The following is a 19,969-nucleotide window of genomic DNA, read 5'->3' as shown; positions in this document are numbered from 1 at the left end:
TCGGGATCTAAATTGATCTCTTGCTGCTCATGCTTAGCTGGTTCAAATATTAAGGATCTGAGGCAGTCACTGAAAAAAAGCTTGATGCCAAACAGAGTTTTTGTAAATTCTCAGTGCAGTTTTCCTGTCAAGTTCACAGTTATACTGCTAAAGAATAACTTTTCATTCTGTCTCACATAAGTCATTTGTATTACACTTTTCTCAGCATTCTAAGCCTTTTTAAGCATAACTTAAAAATAACAAGTTACATTAACATCAGATTTCTGGAAATATGATCTGTTTAGGATGTGCTTTTCTTTTGTTCTGCAATAATTCAGCAAAGATGGCATGAACTTCACCTCTCAGGATGCTGGGATGCAGATTGTGATCACAGAGTCCATACATGGCATTTCCCTATGTTCATATATAGTCAATCTAATTGTATTGTCTGTTTACAGTAAATACCACTGAAGTGTGTTTTGTCTCTCGTCCTTACTGCTGTTCACATCTCCATGGTGCTGAAATGCAAGAAACAGTATCTGAAATGAACTTTTTGACTCACCGCCCAAGGGTACTGAAAAAATCCACTTGTTAAGCTCATTTCTTTATTAGGCAAACTGTTAAGTCAGCTTTTTGTGTCTTATACATTTGTTTATATATATTTCATTGGGGGTAATATGATATAATGCTGAATTCAGCCATAAAGAAGCCAATATGTGAAGCATATTTCTAAATATGTTAATGAAATCAGGCCTCAAGAAGTCTTGATCTTCACCATCATCATCATCATCCACTCTGCTGTCTACAGCCTTTATAGATTTAACTTTCCAAATAGAAAATCTACCTAACGTGTGGTGCTTGATGGGTTGTAACATGTAACATGTATGCAGTATGTTATTTCTGACATCTTCTTAGACACTTAAATGAAAAGAATGGAAATAAATAAATAATTAGACTTTTGGTTAAAATCCATTTACAAAAATATAAATGTTTTGTTTGGAAATGTCTGGTATATTTATAGAGGACGTTATTTCCCTCCTGCTATTGTAAAACTGATTAAAGTAGAATAGTGTGAACCCAAATGCACTAAGAGCTCAGATTGAATAAAGAACAAAAAGTCTGAATGAAAACTTACAGGGGGTAGCAAAGCCTCACAGATGAAGAAAAACAGTGTTGCTGAACAAAAAAGGAAAATAAAAACAAAAAAAGTCCCAGGGAAAGTTTCCAGGGAAAAAAAACAGAAGAAGATTAAAAATGCATGAGGACACAAAAATCCAAGAAAATCAGACAACTGGGGACAGTTAGGACAGGCTACTGGCTGGAAAACTGGGAAGAAGACCTCAGGCACAAAGCCTATCAAGACAAGTCAGGCAAGTCCAAAGGCAGAGCAGACTAGCTGAACTGTTCCAGAGGGCACTGTGACTGAAGGGCAGACTGGCAAGACTGGTTAGTGGGGGACAGGTTGAGCAGACAGATGGGACTAAAAGCTACAATCCAGTGACAAACACAGAATGACTCTGTGGGCTGGGTAAAGAGCATTCAGCAAAGTTCTGCACAGACTTTTCAGATAACATTACACGATAGCATGGTGCCTAAATGTTCAGATCCTAAAGGTTTAAATTTAATCCTGATTTGGATCTAATCTTGTTGGTCATTGTTGGCTGTTTTCACTCCTTTATATCTCGCCAGCAGGTAGCTCAGTCTATCTTCTAATCTCTCATTTACTGTGATGAGTGATAAACAGAGAACAGCCGTGTTTATTTAAGGAAATATCTACCAGTTGTATTAAGAAGTTCATGTAAAGCAAAGGGCTTTTTGTTGAAAAATTGTGTATTTTATCTCAGACTGTGATGTTTTCTAACCTTAAATAGCCTACATCTAACATTAACTAAACAGTATAATAAAACAAAATTAGCAGTTGTAATGCAGTGGAGATGAAGATGTATGTCTATGTCTAGCATCTACTATGCTGTTAATATACATTACACACTGACTGCAGACAGCTGATTAATGATGTAAAAAACTGGGGATAGACATGATTTTAGTTTGGTGGTTTAATTTGAATGATTCAGGTTTAACAGGAAACATTTGGAAACATCCATCCATACTCTTATTCACTTCAGGGTCATTGGGAGGGTGGAGCCTATCCCAGCATGCAGACCAGAGTCAGACCAGATGGTGGATTTGAACCTTCTTGCTGTTGAGGCAATACTTCTAACCACCATGCAAAAAAAACCCCCAGACAGTTCAAAATGGCATAATTATATCTGTTTAGACTTGAATAGCCCAAACATCCAAAGAAATAAAGAGATACCTTGACTTTAGTTTCAGAGGACTTCATGACTGTTTGGTTGTAGTTGTACTTTAGAGATATTGTGACTGCTGAGAAATTCTGATGTAGTGTTCAGACAGCACCCTTTGCTTTTCTTTCTGCCACATGTCAGTGACAGACATAGCCATTAACGAGGCCATCTGTGGCCAATGGTTCAGAACAGAGGCAGAACCGTCTCAGCCAAAAGAGGGGGAGGCACAGCTATCAATCGCACTGACATCCAACAAAGTACCAGGACACCATGGAACCTCTTCTCCACCTGACAGACACATTAAGTTTTGTTGACTGAAGTTGCTGACATCCATCTTTGGGGAATCATTTGTATCACTGAAAAAAATCACTTATTCAGTGCTTCTCTTGCATCTCTTTTAGTGTGAAAATGACAGAAATGAAATTGAAACTGCTCCATTAACATTAGACTCATATATTACCCTGAAGCACAGTGAATTTGTTTTTTATTTGTGTCTGTTTCATTACAGAGGGGTTCAAACCATCAGAAGAAAAAGAAACTATTAGTAAAATGTTGAGTTTTCATTACCCAAAAAACTCCAGTCCTGCTGAAATAAAAGAAATGTTAGCTTAGGTTATTTTATCCTGTGGAAGTGTAATTTAAATCCTCTCAGATCTGTCACAAATACATAATGTCATAAAGATAAATCCAGGGTGCCGAGAGGCCCCAGCTATTGATTTCTGCATAAGTCACATCAGCCGACTCTGTTGATCCAGTTGCCTCTCGGGATGCGTTGTTGTTCTGCCGACTGTCAGCCAGCATACAGCTGCAAAAACTTCTAGCTCTCCAAGCACTGACTTTGGTGTCCACACAGGACATGCTGTGAAAAAAAGCCTCCAATAACACTAATGAGAATTTATAGCATCATGGGAGAGCATCATAAACTTTACTTGATGTTATTTTTGCCTTTGAACAGATGCTGTACATCATCTTCTTGTGCCCAAAATGCCTATTCAAAACCCACGATGAACATTCGAGAAATGCACTGTCATCAATCTCTAGTCACAGACACACACACACGGAAAAGTCCTGCGTAAGCGATTGTTCTCAATTTCAAACTTTTTGAAGATGCGAGAATTTCATCTGACAGTTGAAATTAATCTTTAATGCTTTACCTGCAGGCACAAAATTACACAAAGCTTCTATAAGCTAACCAGTAACCCTTGCTTGCCCTTTTACTTGGGCACCGTTGTGTTAAATTTGAATATTTCCACTGACCCACATAGATCATGCTCAGCTGCACACATTTTCTGTTGAATGAACTGCTGGTGTTGCAATGTATTGCAATACGCTTTCTATTTTAGAGCGGAGGCAGGCTAAACGAGCGTTGATCTGTCATTAGTACTTTTATATAATCACAGCCACGTTTATTTTTGTATTTCTTCAGTCGCTATTTCCAAATTCTGGCTTGTTTCCCATCGTCTGTGTCGTAAGCACAATAGCTTGCATGAGCTGCATTTCCTTTAACATCTGCAGCTTAATGTGGGGCTGTTTTGCTCCTGCACTGATTTACCGAGAAGTGATTTAGAGAAATCTGGAGTTAAATTGTTCATATTGTAAAATAGCTGTTCCCCTTCCATTACGTTTAACTGGGGACATTATCTTAAGACTTTAAATGTCTTTGTCTGTTAACATATAATCAACAGCAAGCCTGCATGAATCATAACAGCAACATTTAAAGCTCCTGTATTTTTATATTGCCTTGTGGTTCCCTGCTGTTTCTATCTAATGGGACACTTTAAGCATTTGCAGCATTTTAGACATTCACACATTTGCATTTGATGGATTTCACTTTCATTGTGTTGCAGCAGCTCTGCTTTGAGAGCAAAATGAAAGTGGAGCAATTAGAATGGAACACGTGAAGAGAGCCGTATTATGTGGTCATAATTATTAAGTCCTGAATGACTGTAATCAGCACTAGAACAAAAGATTTTCATTACATTTGATTAACTAAATTGTATTTTCATACATACATCATTTTCTTGCATGGAGTTTGAAACAACCATTTCAGCAACAACGTTTATGAATTAACTATTATAACTTTCGTCATATGCAGACCTTTTATCTAGTGCCAAAACCCAGATTATTTTTCTGTGTTGTTAGGTTTTTAGGGGTGGGAGTTGGGGACAAGATGGCAATTTATTAAAACTCTTGATAAATGCCAGTAGTGTTATTGTGAGCATGTTAGAAAGTCACTGTGGTAAAGTATTGTGTGAGCGCAAATCCCCAGACAGCGCTGACAGGTGTGATTAGTTTTGCGGGTGATTTACAGAAATAATGCTGTTTTCTAACACATGTGCTGTCAGTTCATTTGAATATAACATACCCAATCTACCAAGAGCAGAGCAATTTTGAGCAAGGTCGCAAACTAAGCAATGATATTCAGCTCCCAGTAAACTAACCGGACAGGTGCAGAAAAGCATATAAATATAGGGCGTACAGTGTACGGTAGAGTCATTATAATCAAAACAGGCTTTGGTAATTGTCTGTAGCTCACTTACTGTCAAAGTGCATGAAGCCTAATGCAAAACCCTTGTGCGCTGTCCATGGTCCTGGATTTCTAACGGTTAAATTTGACTGTAATAAAAACTTAGTTAAAGAAAAGTGTGTTTTTAGAGTTTGTTCATGTAAATGCATTGATCAATCGACGTCCATCCAGGGCTTGGTTATTTTCGGTATTGGGTACAAAGTCAACGTCACCATTCCTCCTTTCTCTCCGCACTTCAGCAATTTTGTGGTGAACCCATTGCACGGGCTGTGAAATTCCTGCTGCTGAATCACAGTATGTTGGAAAGAACCCGGCACTAAAAGTTGAAGAGTTACAAGAAGTTCAGTTGCCGCTGGTATCGTGCGACTCTTTTCTGGGTTCTAGGTCTAGACTCTGAGTTCACTGAGCAAATGTAGGAGTAGTTAAATTGGCACAGATGGAGAAATGTCTCACTTTGCTTGCACAAAAAAATAAGATGTGTTTTTTTGTCAGTTTAGTTAGCAGTAAATTGCGTGTCACAAATGGTAGTAAATCATTTTGTGTGTATTCCTCACCCTATAAAAAAAAAACCTTCCAAAAGAATCTTCCCACCTCTTGCACACAATTTCCTAACTGCAGTGTTTCTGTAAGTACTGACAGTAATTGTTTTTAAACCAGTTTGTGCTGGTGCAACCCGTTGGTAAATCTGGTTAGTTACCTCGCCATCTGCTAGGCATACTTCTTAAATGTGACCTAGTCATTCTGTTTGGACTGCCCTACAAGATGTATTAACTTTAATAAATAGAACAACATCAGCAACTTTAACAAAGGCAATAAAAAAAAGAAAACATCCTGCAAGGGTTACTCAAAAACTTAATTTTCCATCCTGAAGCCTTTCTCATTCTGCTGAACTAACTAAACCAGAGGTGGACTCAGCAGCACACTGGGTTTATAGTGCTGACATCGAGAGACAGAGCGGTGATGTCAGTAATGTGAAGTCACCATGAAACAAAAGTTACCTGTAAATAAATGTAAAGGGCTTACAGTGGTTGTTTAAATTTGCTCTATATGCTGACACAAACAAACACACACATATTTTTTCCCTATGCCTTTGCTCTACCCTATTCTGCTTATTCGCTGTTATCTGTGTGTTATCTATAGCTGATATCTGTGCAATATCAGATGTAATGCCTGCCAGATATAAACTGCTGTCACGACTTATAGAGTCAAGGATGATAAACTCCTAGAATATCCTGATTTTAAACTATGTGAATATAATCTCATATAACCCCAAGCCTTGCTTTAATCAGGTCAGATATCTGTGGCATCTTATTACAGATCAAATGACAGATATGATGAAGATATTTATAGGCCCAAGCAATCATCCTCACATGCAAGTTTGCAGTCTAGAGTAGAGATGGAGTGAAGAATTGTTGTGGGTTTAATGTATATAAATATATACAGAAAAGCTGAATAGAAAATCCGCTATATGCTTTAAACAATTTACACTTGTAATTATGTTTGCTGTCCATAGAATGTCAGAGAAGTGGCACTGATGGTAATTGCCTGTTTCATTTCATGCGGCACACATTTTAAAGTGCCCCTCTTTAAAGCGCAGACTGTGGGAGAAAGGAAAGATTTCTGTATCTTCAAACAGCCAAATAGCAATGCAACACCGAGTCGGATCATTTGACCCGTCTGTTACCTTCTGTGGCCTCCTGCTTTACTTTGCCTGACTTCAAATGTTTCACAGCAGCTGCAGGACGACGTGATAAAACTTAAGCAGCTGTATTCACATATTCTTTTACTTTAGTTATAAAAATAATCTTGCCCAGAGAATATTTTGCATTTTTCATAGCTAATTTAAGCATCAGCTTTAGGCTGCAGTAACGTTTACTGCAGTTTATTGTTTGTTGCATTTAAAGCAGGGATGTCACTCATTTTACATTGTGGCCCACATACAGCCCACACTGGTCTTTAATCCTTAAGATGTCTTAAATGTCTTAATTTTTTTTTAAAAATGCAATTTCAACAGTGTCTCCGTTTTTGTATATGGCAAATGTAAAATTACATGAATAAAAAAACGTGGTTAATTCACAGAAAATGATCTTTTTTAAAACTGTGAACACACTTCAGAAACAAACATAACACAATTCTGTAGTAGATAGTAAAAAAAGTAATTTTTCTACCATTTAATTTTTATGTTTTATCTGTTAAATACTTTGGTGTTATATGAGTGACCATACGGGAGGTATTTCAAAGTGGAAAATCTGTAAAACATATAAAAGTACAGTTAAAAGCTCAAAATGTATGCACTCTACTACATTTCATATTCAAAGCCTTTGAGTGGGACAGTGGGCTGATTCAGGCCCCCAGGTCTTATTTTTGACACCCCTTAGTTAAAGGATGTCTTTGGTTCCGCCTGTATTCCAAGTGCAATGGGAACCAAGCCTCCTTTCCAAACACATGGACCAAGCTTTGAATTGCACAAACTGCAGCTTTGCCCTCAAGTCTTCTGTGTTTATTACTCAGAATTGTCTCAAATGCAGCAGGCTTAGTACACTTGTGCCCCCCCCCCCCCCCCCTCCACTTTAAAGCATTTTAAAGTACAAATTGTCCGCAGTGCACAGAGGGTGATAATTAACTTCAAGTATGAAGATGTGTTGTTTGCTTTCCATTCAGAGATTTCTCTTTGAAGACAAAAGGAAAATCTGAGAAAACATTTTATAAGTGGTACATGTCAGCAGGGTTTATATTCCGAGAGGGTGGAGGGGTGAAGGAAAGCACAGCAGGGATCCTCATTGTAGGAAAGGGTCAGTGAATGGATTTGGAGCACTTTGGTCCCGTCTTCTCACAGATGCGGAATCTCTTTAGATTTATGACTCTGTTTTAAGAGTTAGAAGATTTCTACACTGCCCTGATTCTCTGTCTGCTTATAAGAAATGCCATGGGGGGCAAAATGAGACACTCTGCTTCAGCTGAAAGTAAATTGTTGCATTAGTGAAAACACGGAAGTGTGTTTCTCTTCGACTTTGAGCAGATGAAAGGATTGCCTTGCTGTGCTGTACATTTTATTTTTAATGGATTCTTGGTATTCTCTTACTAAGCTGGTCAGTAATGAAAGAAGTGTTCACACAAACAGCAGCAGAAGAGCTGCATAAATAAATCCAAATTAGTTTGAAACTGGAAGCTGACACAGCCAGCATTAAACAGCAAAAGCCTTAACTGTGGTGTCAAAACCTCAAAAACCAAAACCTCCCAGCTCTTCCTACATGTTTGAAAAAATCCCGAACAAATTACGATGTATAATGTATGAATTGTATTTATATTAGTGTCCAAAAATGGCTGCTTAGAGCAAACTGCTGTTCATAATGCAGGCTGAGCACAATGTGTGACTCTTTTTTTCCCGCCTGTCCCGTTTGGTTCTTTTGCCATCAGAATTATTGTCCAAAGGCAAAGAAAGATGTCCAACGGATTTACTTTACCAAATGGACCATCCCTTGCCGTATTGGTCTATTTGATTCACCTTTGCTTTTATTGTTTATTTTATTTTATTTTCACTTGCTGCACACGGGACAGACATGACTGGGGGAAAGAAAAGGGAGAAAGAAAGAGGGAAAGAAAAACAGTGGGGAAGAGGAACGGTGATACAATGTGTGACTCTTGAATGTGACTAAATTAGAATAATGTGACTAAAAATGACTCATGAGTGTGTCCACAGAAAAGCCTGCATGGAGGTGTCTGTTTTCCTCAGGTGTTTTATTTTGAGCTTTGTGCTTTCCATTCGGTTTTAAGCTGCTGTTTTTTCACTGTTTGAATCACTTTTTACATTTGATTTGCTTTTTTTGTTTACACCCACTTCACAGGATTTACCCTGCACACTGAAAATGGTGCTTGAGCTTAACTGGGGTTAAAGTCCAATCGGTCCTTCGCATGTGACAACTTAGGAGTGAGAACCGACTCTCACTGTTGTCTAAATGAACACCAGAGGAGCTCATATGATTTTTGGCTAGTTTTCTCCCTTGATCTCTGGTTAATCCAACACCTCAACTCTATCTATTCATTTTCTTAAAAGCTTATCTCATTGAGGGTGGCAGTGGGCTGGAGTATATGGTGTGAGGTCACTACAGTCACTCTCACATCCACAGCAGGCTAGAATCTGGACTGTAGGAGGAAATCAGAGTATGAGGCGAGAACCTGAACGATTGCACACGTACCCTGTGCAGTCGTGAAAACATGCAAACCTCACACAGGTATATCCCAGCTGATGAGCTGAGGTCTTTCTGTGCATTTCTGTGCAAGCTTGTGCTAACAGCTGCACTTCTATACCAAAATCTGACCCTACCATCACAATGTTGCAGCAGAAATCATAACTCATCACACCAGGCATGTTCCAGTCTTCTGTCATCCAATTTTTTAGGAGAGCATAGTCTCATTTTCCTTTTTCTGAGCTGAAAGGAGTTGAAACTGCCATGGTCTTCTGCTGCTGTAGCCCACCTACTTTAAAGTTGCATGGCTTGTGGATTCAGAGATGCTTTTGCATAACTTAGTTATAACAAGTGGTTATGTGAGTTACTGTTCCTGTCCTATAAACGCAAAGCACTTTTGCCATTGTCCTGTTACCGTTGGTATTAACAAGGCATTTTCCATCCAGAGAACTGCCGCTCACTGGATATTTTCGCGGACTATACTCTGTAAACCTTAGAGATAGTTTTACAGGAAAATCCCAGCAGATCAGCACTTTCTGAGATACTCAGACCAGTCTGGCAACAACAACCATGCTGCGTTCAGAGTCACTTACTTTTCTTGAACATTCTGATGCTCCGTTTGAATTCCAGCAGATCAACTTAACCATGTCTACATGGCTAAATGTAGACATGGTCAAGTGCCGGGTGATTGGCTGATTTGATATTTGCACTGATGAACAGTTACACATGCGCACATAATAAAGTGGCTGGTGAGTGCATATTCGTGGTGCCCAGAGGATTGATTCTATTAATTTGGTGAGATCAGCAGTTTGCCTCTATTGTTATCAGGAGTTTGACATTAAAAGCATCTGTCAAGCATTGAATCCAACTGTACTTTGGGTTTATCTAACATCTTGGTATCAGTGTTATAGGTTTACATGACTGATAGCCCACTTGCTCTTTTATCTGTCCTTATCTGTTGTACACAGCCCCTTAATAACTGTTTCCCAAAACCTATTTACCTGCCTATTTGAGTTTGGCAACGGCTCGTGTCTTGAGTCTTTAAATAACTGGTTGATTCAGTTCGGTTCGATTCTCCATTCAGTTTTATTTATATAGCACCAAATCACAACAACAGTCACCTCAAGGTGCTTTATGTTGTCAGGTTGTAAGAACAATCAAACAACTCCCTATGAGCAGGCACTTTTTGATCATGGGAAGGAAAAACTCCCTTTTAACAGGAAGAAACCTCCTGCAGAACAGGCTCAGGGAGGGGCGGGGCCATCTGCTGTCATTGGTTGGGATTGAGAGAAACACAGACACAGAGAAGAGTGGATTTGAGAGCTAAATTCTGTGTTTGCAGGGTGAGTAAACCTGCAAAACTAGACCCTGCAGAGCTCTGCCACATCCTGCTTTACTGTCAAGCTTCTTAAGTACAGTTTTTCTAGCATAAAACTTCAATTAGAAAAACTGTACAAGTTAACAGCTGACACTGAAAATGCTTCTGTAAACCTGCATGCTCGTTTTAACAATCTGAACCTACAAACTACAAACTACAAAATCTGAAAAAGTTAGGACAGAAAAAGCACAGGGACTTGCAAATCTCACAAACCCACATTTCATTTACAATAGAGCATAAAAAACATATCGAATGCGTAAACTGAGAGAACATACCATTTTAAGAAAACTATATCATTTTGAATTTAATGCCAACAAGTCTCAAAAATGTTGGGCCAGAGTCATGTTTACCACTGTGTAGCATCCCCTCTTGTGGATCTGCAGACAGCAGAGGGTCTATCAGGCCAATAAACAGCTGCTGTGTGTGCGTGTGTGTTTGCGTGTGTGCGTGTGTGTGTGTGTGTGTGTGTGTGTGTGTGTGTGTGTGTGTGTGTGTGTGTGTGTGTGTGTCGTTGGACTAAACAGCTACGAGGCTGCTAGTATGAAATGTGGCATGTGTACTGTCTGTTTGACTTGATACAGCAAGACCATCAGGCTCAGATGATTCACTCGGTTGTCTCTTAAAAAAATGTTCTTTTCAGACATCATTGTCAAAATCATTAGGTCTCTACAAAAAATAGGCTACTTTCCCAGATAGTAGTTTTTACTGCGCTCTCTGTGCTTAGCGCAATGTTTCAGCTCTCGATTTTATCTCTGCGGAAAAAAACTTTCCATATTTATCCAGATGATACTTAAACCTGTAACATTGAGAAGCAGGGCCCTTTTCATTGAGTTTAAAGTGTCCTTTACACAGCAGGTGCCACATCAAGCTGAAGCCATCTGTCTCTTAGTGATGGTGACGACCCCTGCCTTCTGAAGTGAACTGAATCCTCAATCAAAGCACAGAGGGGTGTTTGACAGTGTGGATTTAATGATGCTCTAAATGGGAGGAAAGGCTTTCAGTCCTTTATGTGCCTGCTGGGTTATTTGATGCCAAAGACCCATCCTGTAATAACACAGTGTGTTATGAGTCAGGAGCCACATATGGAAAGTAAAGACTTTAGGTAAAACTGGTGGGCTGCTAGACAAATGGCCTGGACACTCTGTCATAAAGCCTACTAGAAAGAATATTAAATCAGAGTGTGATTATGCTTTGCTGGAGGAAGATACTATATGGAGAGGCTGCACTGATGATGATAAATACTCTTTGCTTAGGCCATATAATCATGCCCCTCTAATTCCTGACTATTTGCAGCAAATTATTTTTCCAGAGTCTCTCCTCTTTTGGGAATTTTTCACATGCGATAAATTTAATCGAATAATCAACACTGTTTGACGTGCAACAGAAATCTAAGAGCCACTTACCAGAAATCTGTCAAGACCACTATAGTCAAAACAAAGCTGACATTTCTGGTGTATCTGGTGGTACGGCCCAGTGCTGGGAGGTGTGAAAGGAGGAGGTGGGTTGAAAAGCAGCTTGCAGATGAGCAGCAACTGTGGGCAGATTGAAGCACTGTAAATTCACTCCTGCATCTAAATCAGATGTTAATTCAGATGTGGCAATCATCTCCATGGCCACAGGTGTATAAAATGCAGACTGCTTCTACAAACATTTTTGAAAGAACGGCTCGCTCTCAGGAGTGGTATTATAATAAGATGCTACCTGTGCAAAAGTCCAGTTTTGAATTTCCTTACTACTAAATTTTCCATGTTCAACTGTTAGTGGTAAGTCGTGATAGAGTGGGGTCAGCAGATCCTGAGGCTTTCTGCAGAGTCATTAGCTACATACAGGTGTTCAATTAAATATGTGTGCACTGCTTCTCATGGACTTTTTATTTTGTTCTCCATTTAAATGGTAAAACAACTTGAGAGATGTTGACAGCATTGTAGTGATAATTAACATGTTTACCAAAAATGCTGTATTAACTTTAAAACAATATTTGAGATGCTGCCTTTCTTTGAACAGTCTGGAGTGCAGAAGTGTACTGTGAGGATAATTAACCTTCTTTCTGTTCTCTCACGTCTTTATCTCAGCAAACAGTAAACATTTAACCTCTTTTGAGTTCCCATTCGCTCTAACTTCTTTCATTCTGTCATCACTGTGTCTGGAAATCGCCTGAATGTTATGATACCAGGAGCTGTGCTTTTGGGGGAGTGTTGCATCTGAGTATTACGCTTTTAGTTCTTCGTAAATTTAGAGCTTTTTTTCCTGCTTTAATCCGAGGCTGCATTAGTCTGCCTATAGATTTCCTAGTAGTCTTTATATTTGGGTTGCAGAAATGCAATCCCCTCTCTTTGAGCAAGGCGTTACATTTCTCTCAGCTCCAGGGTTGCTGTTATGCTGCTGACCTCTGACCTGCTTGCAAAAGCAGCTGCAGGGATTAAATTGAGTCTGACAGTTTACATTGGCCTATTATAGTGGGGGTCATTCTATAACCGTAAAGTCCAACATTTAAATCCTACATAACATCCTTTTGCTGTGGAGGGGCGAATGAGCCAAGCACTGAATGTAAAGTGTGATGCAAACGGCCTCACTGAGGGCCAGCTGTGCTCAGCAGACAGCGAGTCCTGACACTTCAGGCTCCATACATCCTCTCTCCCGCCATGTTTTTCACTGGACTTTGCTATTTTGAAATGTTGACTGGTGTAATGGAAGCTAATGGGACAAAACTAAATGTTGACTTAGGGTGAGCTGTGCAGTGGAGCGTTAAAACTGATTAAGCTGATAGGGCTTCTTCGTGTTGGGGAGTGCTCGTTGCAGCACGTTGCTCGTTCGGGGGTTAATGCCGTCATCCATGCGTGAAGGCACAAGTGGGCAGCCCCAAGAAGAGCTGGCTTCTCTTCCGTTTGCCAAGTAGAATTTAGGTTTTCCTCTTTAGGCATCTAATGGAGATAACAGCTTGTTATTCAGAGGGCTACACTTGCACGGCCACAGTTACATTGCCGCTGATGAGTGCTCATTAAAGCCGTCCCATTGTGCTCTGTCTGCCAGCTACAAATCTTTTCTTTAAAAAAGCTGGCAAAGTGTTGCTAATGTAGCTCATTTTAAAGTATTTTTTTCCTGGGCAGTGTTTTTCCTGAGCATTTATAGTTTCTCACATTTGTCTTAGCAAAAATGTGACATTTTGGGTTATTATATCACCATTATGTTCACAGCACCTTTTCAGGACTTATACATTATGTTTACTGTTTGACATAAGCCAAAAAGACATGAAGTGTCATGATCATACAGAACCCAAGTAAATTAGCTGGATTTCAAAAGCATTAAAAGTCATGTCAGACATTAAAATCAAGTTATGGTTTAGAAACACAGAGAACACCTTGTTCTTATTATTTGTGTCCTTAAATTTTGTTGTTTTGTTTTGCTATCAGTTATGTCAGTCCATGACAACTAATGTCAAAAGTCTGTTTGTATCCATACAGGTACAGTGTACCCAGTGTTAAAAAGGTAAATATATACCCAAGAAGTTAAAAGGTGTTTCTTGGTTTAAATAATTGCAGTTTGAGGAGACAGTCTGTTTGGGGTCTAGTAAACAAACAAGTTAGCATATTGATTTAACTCTTAGACTTGATAAAAAGCATTTGGGCAAAATTCAGGAAGAAGGTTTTAGGTTCAGTCTTTGCTTTGCTGTCTGCTTGTCTGAGGCAGATATGAGAGAAAGAAGATTCAAGGGTTCAGTAAGAACAAGCAAGTATTTTACAAATGCCTCCCTGTTTCAACTTATTAAATAATAATATTTCAAAAAAATAGTCATTCTTTAACTTTATACTAAAAAATGTTGCCAGGAATCAGAAGTGGTCCTTGAATCAAAACCACATGGGTACAAATTAGCACCCATTGTCGAATGGCAATACCTTAGAGTACTGTTTAAGCTGTAGTACCTCTTCATGCCTCTTCTTCATCTGAGACAAAAATGCATGAATAATAAAGATGAAAATTTGACTGTGAGGCCAGATCAGGTTAGTAGTTAGCCCACAAGCTACCAATGGTTTGAGAGTTAAGCCTAACATAATGGTCCCATTTTAATAAACCATAAAATCCCCCATAGTGTTTTAGATTCTCCTGAAGTAAGAGAGTGAATTCATGCAAGTCAGAGTGTGCTTTTCCCCTGAACAATCACAAGCTTTTTCATTTCGTAACCACTGGAAATGATTTCATATTACTGACAGCTTAGTTAGATAGTTCAGATCTGCTTCTTACGTTTATGAGTCTCAGTTAGAAGATAATTTGATATGTGGTTATGTATTTATTTTGTTTTGTTGTTTGAGTTTTACACTTATTTTTATTTATTTTTTCCAAACGTTTAAAGCTGTTACACACACAAAAAAGTTGACCTGGTGTTTCAATCTTTTACTCAAGTCACTGTGATTGCTTTTGCTTTGTATTTGTTTCTTCAAAATATGAAATTAAAGCTCATTGTTAGTTTTTTTCTAACAATGAGCAACAATACTTCTTTCTCTGAAATTTGAGGTTAACTTAGTGTAAGAAAGTCTAAGGAGCTTGGAAAGGAAAAGGAAAAGCGTCTGGTTTTCTTTAAGTTTCCTTGAAGACATTTCACCTCTCATCCGAAAAGCTTCTTCGGTTCAAAAGAGTAATTGGTGGAGAGTTTAAAATCCTTCCCAGACGCCTTACTGCCCACTCACATCCCGGGCCATATGACCTCAGTAAATCACATGATAGGGTGCGGCTAGGTTTCACAATGGGTAACCTGAAACTTTGGCTAGTTGTAACCCACACCTGTTTTCACACTTTAGCCCGTGTGATTAGGTAGAGGATCAATAGGGGGTCCATGACCCTCTTGCGGACACTCCCATAGGGCTTCAAATCTGGGACTCTCCACCAATGGCTCTTAGAACTGAAGAAGCTTCTCGGATGAGAGGTGAAACGTCTTCAAGGAAACTTGAAGAAGTCCAGACGCTTTTCTTTCCAAGCGCCTTAGACTCTGATGACCTGGATGACTGTGAACCTTCACAGACTTAGTGTAAGAAAGTATTTATAGTAATTTTATGCAGCTTATCTGCGTGAAGAGCCAAATATGGAAAGTAAAGACTGTAGGTAAAACTGGTGGGCTGCTAGACAAATGTCCTGGACACTCTATCATAAAGCATCCTAGAAATAATATTAAATCAGAGTGTGATTATGCTTTACTGGAGGCGGATACTGTGGAGACTGATCAATATATTATTTTTCAAACTGATACCAACCCTGAAATGCCAATTTATTAGCCTTAAAAAAAAAGCACAATCAAATTTCCCTAACACTTAAGTCAAGTGTAGTTACTTTTTTACTTGTTTATGTCTTGTCTGACTTTATTCACGTCATCTGGTTACTTTGTTTGTGGCACTCAAATATTTGTTTGCAAAGTGCCCTCTGGTGGACAAGATATGCAGCATCAACACTCATGGCTGAGCGTTGTTTCTCTCTTCTCTATAAATCATTCTTAACGTCGTTACCGATAGATCAGCGAGTTGTTAATATTGGCTGAAAAAATTGACGCAACAATAAATTTGCTGGGCTCTATCTCTGTCAAGTCGCGTACTGTGGTCATGTCAAATATGTAAATTTTCTGCTTTGTATAAGGCAAGGGGTTCCCAGATTACGTAAAATGCTGTAAAGGAGATTATTTAAAAAGTAGTAGTGTCTTAGCAGATTTGTTTTGTTTACAAAACTATCACTAGATCACCAAGAGACATCTGTATCATTCTTGTTTTACCTTCAGAGGCATCCCCCAGTCCTGTTAAGACCTCCCCAGAAGCATCTCCTATGACCTCCCCACGACAGCGCCGTGACTCAGACCGCTACTGCCAGCTATGCAACGCCTGGTTCAACAACCCTGGCATGGCTCAGCAACATTATGATGGCAAAAAGCACAAGAAGAACGCTGCCAGAGCAGATCTCCTGGAGCAGCTGGGAAAGACCCTGGACATGGGAGTGATGAAAGGTAATATGAATACATTTTCAGTACATCAGTTCATTTTTAAACTATGTTCATGCATTTGTGAAGGTGCATTATCAGATACAGTTTATAAACGAAGTTCAAAAAAAGTTTTCCAGCCTTTTTAAGGGTAAAAAATTCTTATACTGAATACTGTACAATCTTATTGTACAGTATATACAGTATATACAGTTCTAATTTCTTTTGAGGTGACACATACCACCACTCACAATAAAAAAAATCACAATGAAATAACTGTAAGCCAATAGCAGAGTTGCATTACTGTGAAAGGTAATTTCACAATTTGCATTATTGCATTATCAAACAATATAACTATGTATCAGCCGATAGCAAGTCAGCACATTTAGCCATTTAGTTCAAACTGAGCCTCTGAATAGCGATGACAGGGACTGGCTTTGGCTGTGGTGCCAGATCAGCCTGCCTTACAATTTCAAAAACTGCTGGGGTTTCCCTGCATAACCATGTGAAGACTAAGGGGACAGAAAATATCCAGTAATCAGCAGGTCTCTGGCTGAAAATGGCTTTTTGATGCCACAGATCAGAAAGACAAGACTAAGTCAAATAATCACAACCAAAGTAAGCAGAAGAGCATCTTCGAACGCACAGCCTAACAAAGCTTGAACTAGAACTGCTACAGCAGCAGAACAACAATTCCAGCTTTCAGTCCTATCTGTGAAGGGAATAGAAGATTGAGAAAACTTAGCCTAGTTTGATGAAATCTTTAGTTTTGCTGTGAAATTTGGATGGTAGGGTCAAAATTAAATGTAAAAAGCATGAAAACAATGACCCATCCAGCTTTGTATCAAAGGTTCAGGCTGCTGGTGGTGGGTGCGCAGTGTTGTGGGGCATATTTTCTTATCATGGTTTGTGCCCCTCAATACCAGCTAAGCACCATCTAAATACCACGGCCTATGTAAGCATTGGTGCTGCCCACATCCATCTTTTATCACCACAGTGAACTCATCTTCCTATGACTGAATCCAGCATGTCATAAAGCTCAAACTGGTTTCTTGGACGTGTATTTCACTGCAAAATAAATGACTTCACTAAGATCTGGTGACTGATCTCAATTCGATAGAACACCTTTGTGATACGGTGAAACAGGAGATTGTGCCATATTGACTGTCATGTCAATACGTACCATAGTTTCTGAGGAATTTTTTCAGCACCTTCTTAAATCTGTGCCACAAAGACTTTTGGTAGTTATGAAAGCAAAAATGGGATCCAACTAGGTAGGGATAAGTAATGTCTCGTTTAACGCTGCAGGTAATAAATGTGACTTGCATAGCTTAATATTGATGAGCAACAGAGAGCAGTATTACATTTGTTAATAGCTGTGACTATTTCTAAGCCCTGCTCTGTGGAGCTGAAAAGTAACCCTCTTGACTTCAGCTGTCAGCTTGACTCTTCATGGAGCCCACCAGCATGTCACAAGCTGTTAATTTTACAGAGGAGGAGGGGAGAACTTTCTTGCTTATCATTTCCCAGTTACAATATGTCAATAACAATTACATAATATTATTCCAGCTGGCAGAGTGCTGGCTGCCAGAAGAGCACACGGAGCCCAGAGGTGTTGTAAAGGGCAGCAGAGTGTGACTGCACCAAATGGGAGAAACAAGTCTTCACAGCTGATTGGCCATGGACCTTCTAACTCAGAGCCTGATTGGCTACTTTTGCTAGTTGAGGGCAAACTGGTTGGTTCTGCTTTGTTCAGCTTTGTTATGCTGCCCAAGCTTTTGAGTCCACGATGTTTGTTTCAGGAACATTATACATGGTGTGTTTGACTGCCGATGTTTGCAACTTCAGTTACCAGTACCGCATTTAAACCTATAAACAGGGACATAAATACACTTATGATTCAAAGAAGAAATTCACCATTGTTTTGGACAATAAGCAGATAATAACAGTATTAACATAGATATTGTGCTGTAATGTGTGTTGGTGGGGATGGTGGTTCTGTACTCTGTGGGTTACATTTTGGCTTGGGGGAGATTGGGCCATATTAAAATTAGTAGGTTTACAGTTTATTTTGAGAATCTTTTACCAGGTGACATTGAATGGTGACCACTGGCTGGGAGAGTGGCTAAGGGGGTAGAGCAGGTCATCTACTTATCAGAAGGCTGGTGGTTTGATCCCTTGCTGCTCCAGTCTGCATGCTACGATATCCTTTGGCAAGATACTACCCCATTGTGTTCACTGGAGTGTGAAATTTAGAAAGTGCTTGTATGAATGGGTGAATGAGACATGCTGTATAAAGTGCTTGAGTGGATATATCAGTATGTATATAAGAACCTGTGCATTAAGGATACATAAGTTAAACTGACTGGTTTCAGACTACGAATATACTAAGAGGCTGCATAAAGAGTAGGGCTGAACGATTATGGAAAATAATCTAATTGCGATTTTTTGCCCCAATATTGCGATTGCGATGCGATATGCGATTATTTTTTAAGGTCTTTGTCTTCTGTATTATTAAACAAAGACAAGCAATACATCATATAGTATGGCCAATACTATATTACATTAATTTTAAACTGTTCTTTCCTGGAAGACAGACCTCTGTTATGATGACATGAGGTGATGCATGAATTGATGACTGACATTTTTATTTAACTTCTTCAATCACAACAGTATATTTGAACATACACAATAGTTTATTTTTAGCTTACAAACATCTGAGCATAAAGTGCTGACAAGGAACCCTGGTGTAAACATTAAAATGAAAGTCAGTACAATGTGCAGATTGCAGAAATATACATAAACAAAATCAGTGGCTTTACCACACTCAGTTTTTCGACATCTGTGAACTACTAGACAGTCATTCAATTAAAAAATAATATTAAATAAATAAAACTAATAAATAAAAAATACACACATCTTACTGATCTCTGCAGTCAGTAACATTACACATAAAGTGCAAACATAATAGCAATTGTATAAACACACACACAAACACGCCTTTAAAATTTAAAGGCGTGAAATTGGACGGTCTAGCCTTCTGAATCAGAAGGCTAGTTCTGATTAGCGTCACCGCTGTCTCGGTGGAGTTTAATAAACTCGGCCGTCTGCTTCTTGCTATCTAAAATATAACCAGACACTGGTGTAAATTCTCGACTGTCTCATACTTCTGTTTAATAAGTTTTCTGTTTGACGTTTAGTCAGCTGTGTGAAAACCAAGGAGGAACCCACCCGGGGGATTAATAAAGTTTTATTTTATCTAATCTAATAACTTTAATCTCAGCCAAACCGATTTACTCACGAACAAACAAAACACTGAAAAAAGCCCAACAATAACATTTTTAGGTTGTCTAAGTGACTTATATATCACGTTTAACCCGAGCAGCGAAACTCCGCGGTGATCTGAAAATGATGTGCCGGGAGTTGTGCCGTTCTCGGCCGCATCAGTAACCCTCGAGCTCCCGGCTAGCTGTCGAGCTGGTGGGTAGCAGACGCCTCTGAAAACGTCGAAGCACTTTTGCAAATATGGGATATCTTGATAAACCGAGCAGATATTTGATGTTTACACAACTACTTTCTCGCCTGAAAATATTTTAAAAGTTTATTTTGTGACCCAGAAAGATTAGTATGAGTAATTTTAAA

General features: G+C 39.1%; 1 protein-coding gene and 1 long non-coding RNA gene across 4 annotated transcripts in view; one reads left to right on the top strand and one right to left on the bottom strand.

The window, feature by feature from the left end:
* The window catches only part of LOC146620843 (zinc finger matrin-type protein 4-like), a 149,391-nt gene that overhangs the window by 87,432 nt on the left and 41,990 nt on the right, over window positions 1-19,969 (top strand). The window contains exon 5 of the mRNA XM_085367094.1: window positions 16,133-16,354. Within this exon, the coding sequence (XP_085223220.1) occupies window positions 16,133-16,354 (222 nt within the window). The remainder of the gene's footprint in view (window positions 1-16,132; window positions 16,355-19,969) is intronic.
* Window positions 1-19,969, bottom strand: part of LOC146620844 (uncharacterized) — a 33,356-nt gene that overhangs the window by 7,301 nt on the left and 6,086 nt on the right. For 2 of the 3 annotated variants that reach the window (XR_014906611.1, XR_014906609.1), the window contains exons 2-3: window positions 16,127-16,332; window positions 10,728-11,906 (exon numbers count right to left, since the gene is read on the bottom strand). This is a non-coding gene — a long non-coding RNA (uncharacterized LOC146620844). Of the gene's footprint in view, window positions 1-10,727; window positions 11,907-16,126; window positions 16,333-19,969 lie in introns of those variants that run through there. The other variant, XR_014906610.1, reaches the window with a different exon arrangement.

This window comes from Diplotaxodon limnothrissa, linkage group LG12 (assembly GCF_057381915.1).
Source record: "Diplotaxodon limnothrissa isolate DT_005_m linkage group LG12, D_limnothrissa_male_GT1.1, whole genome shotgun sequence".
Classification (NCBI taxonomy): domain Eukaryota; kingdom Metazoa; phylum Chordata; class Actinopteri; order Cichliformes; family Cichlidae; genus Diplotaxodon; species Diplotaxodon limnothrissa.
The sequence above is the reverse complement of the archived record's forward strand: the minus strand, read 5'-3'. Positions and strand labels throughout refer to the sequence as shown.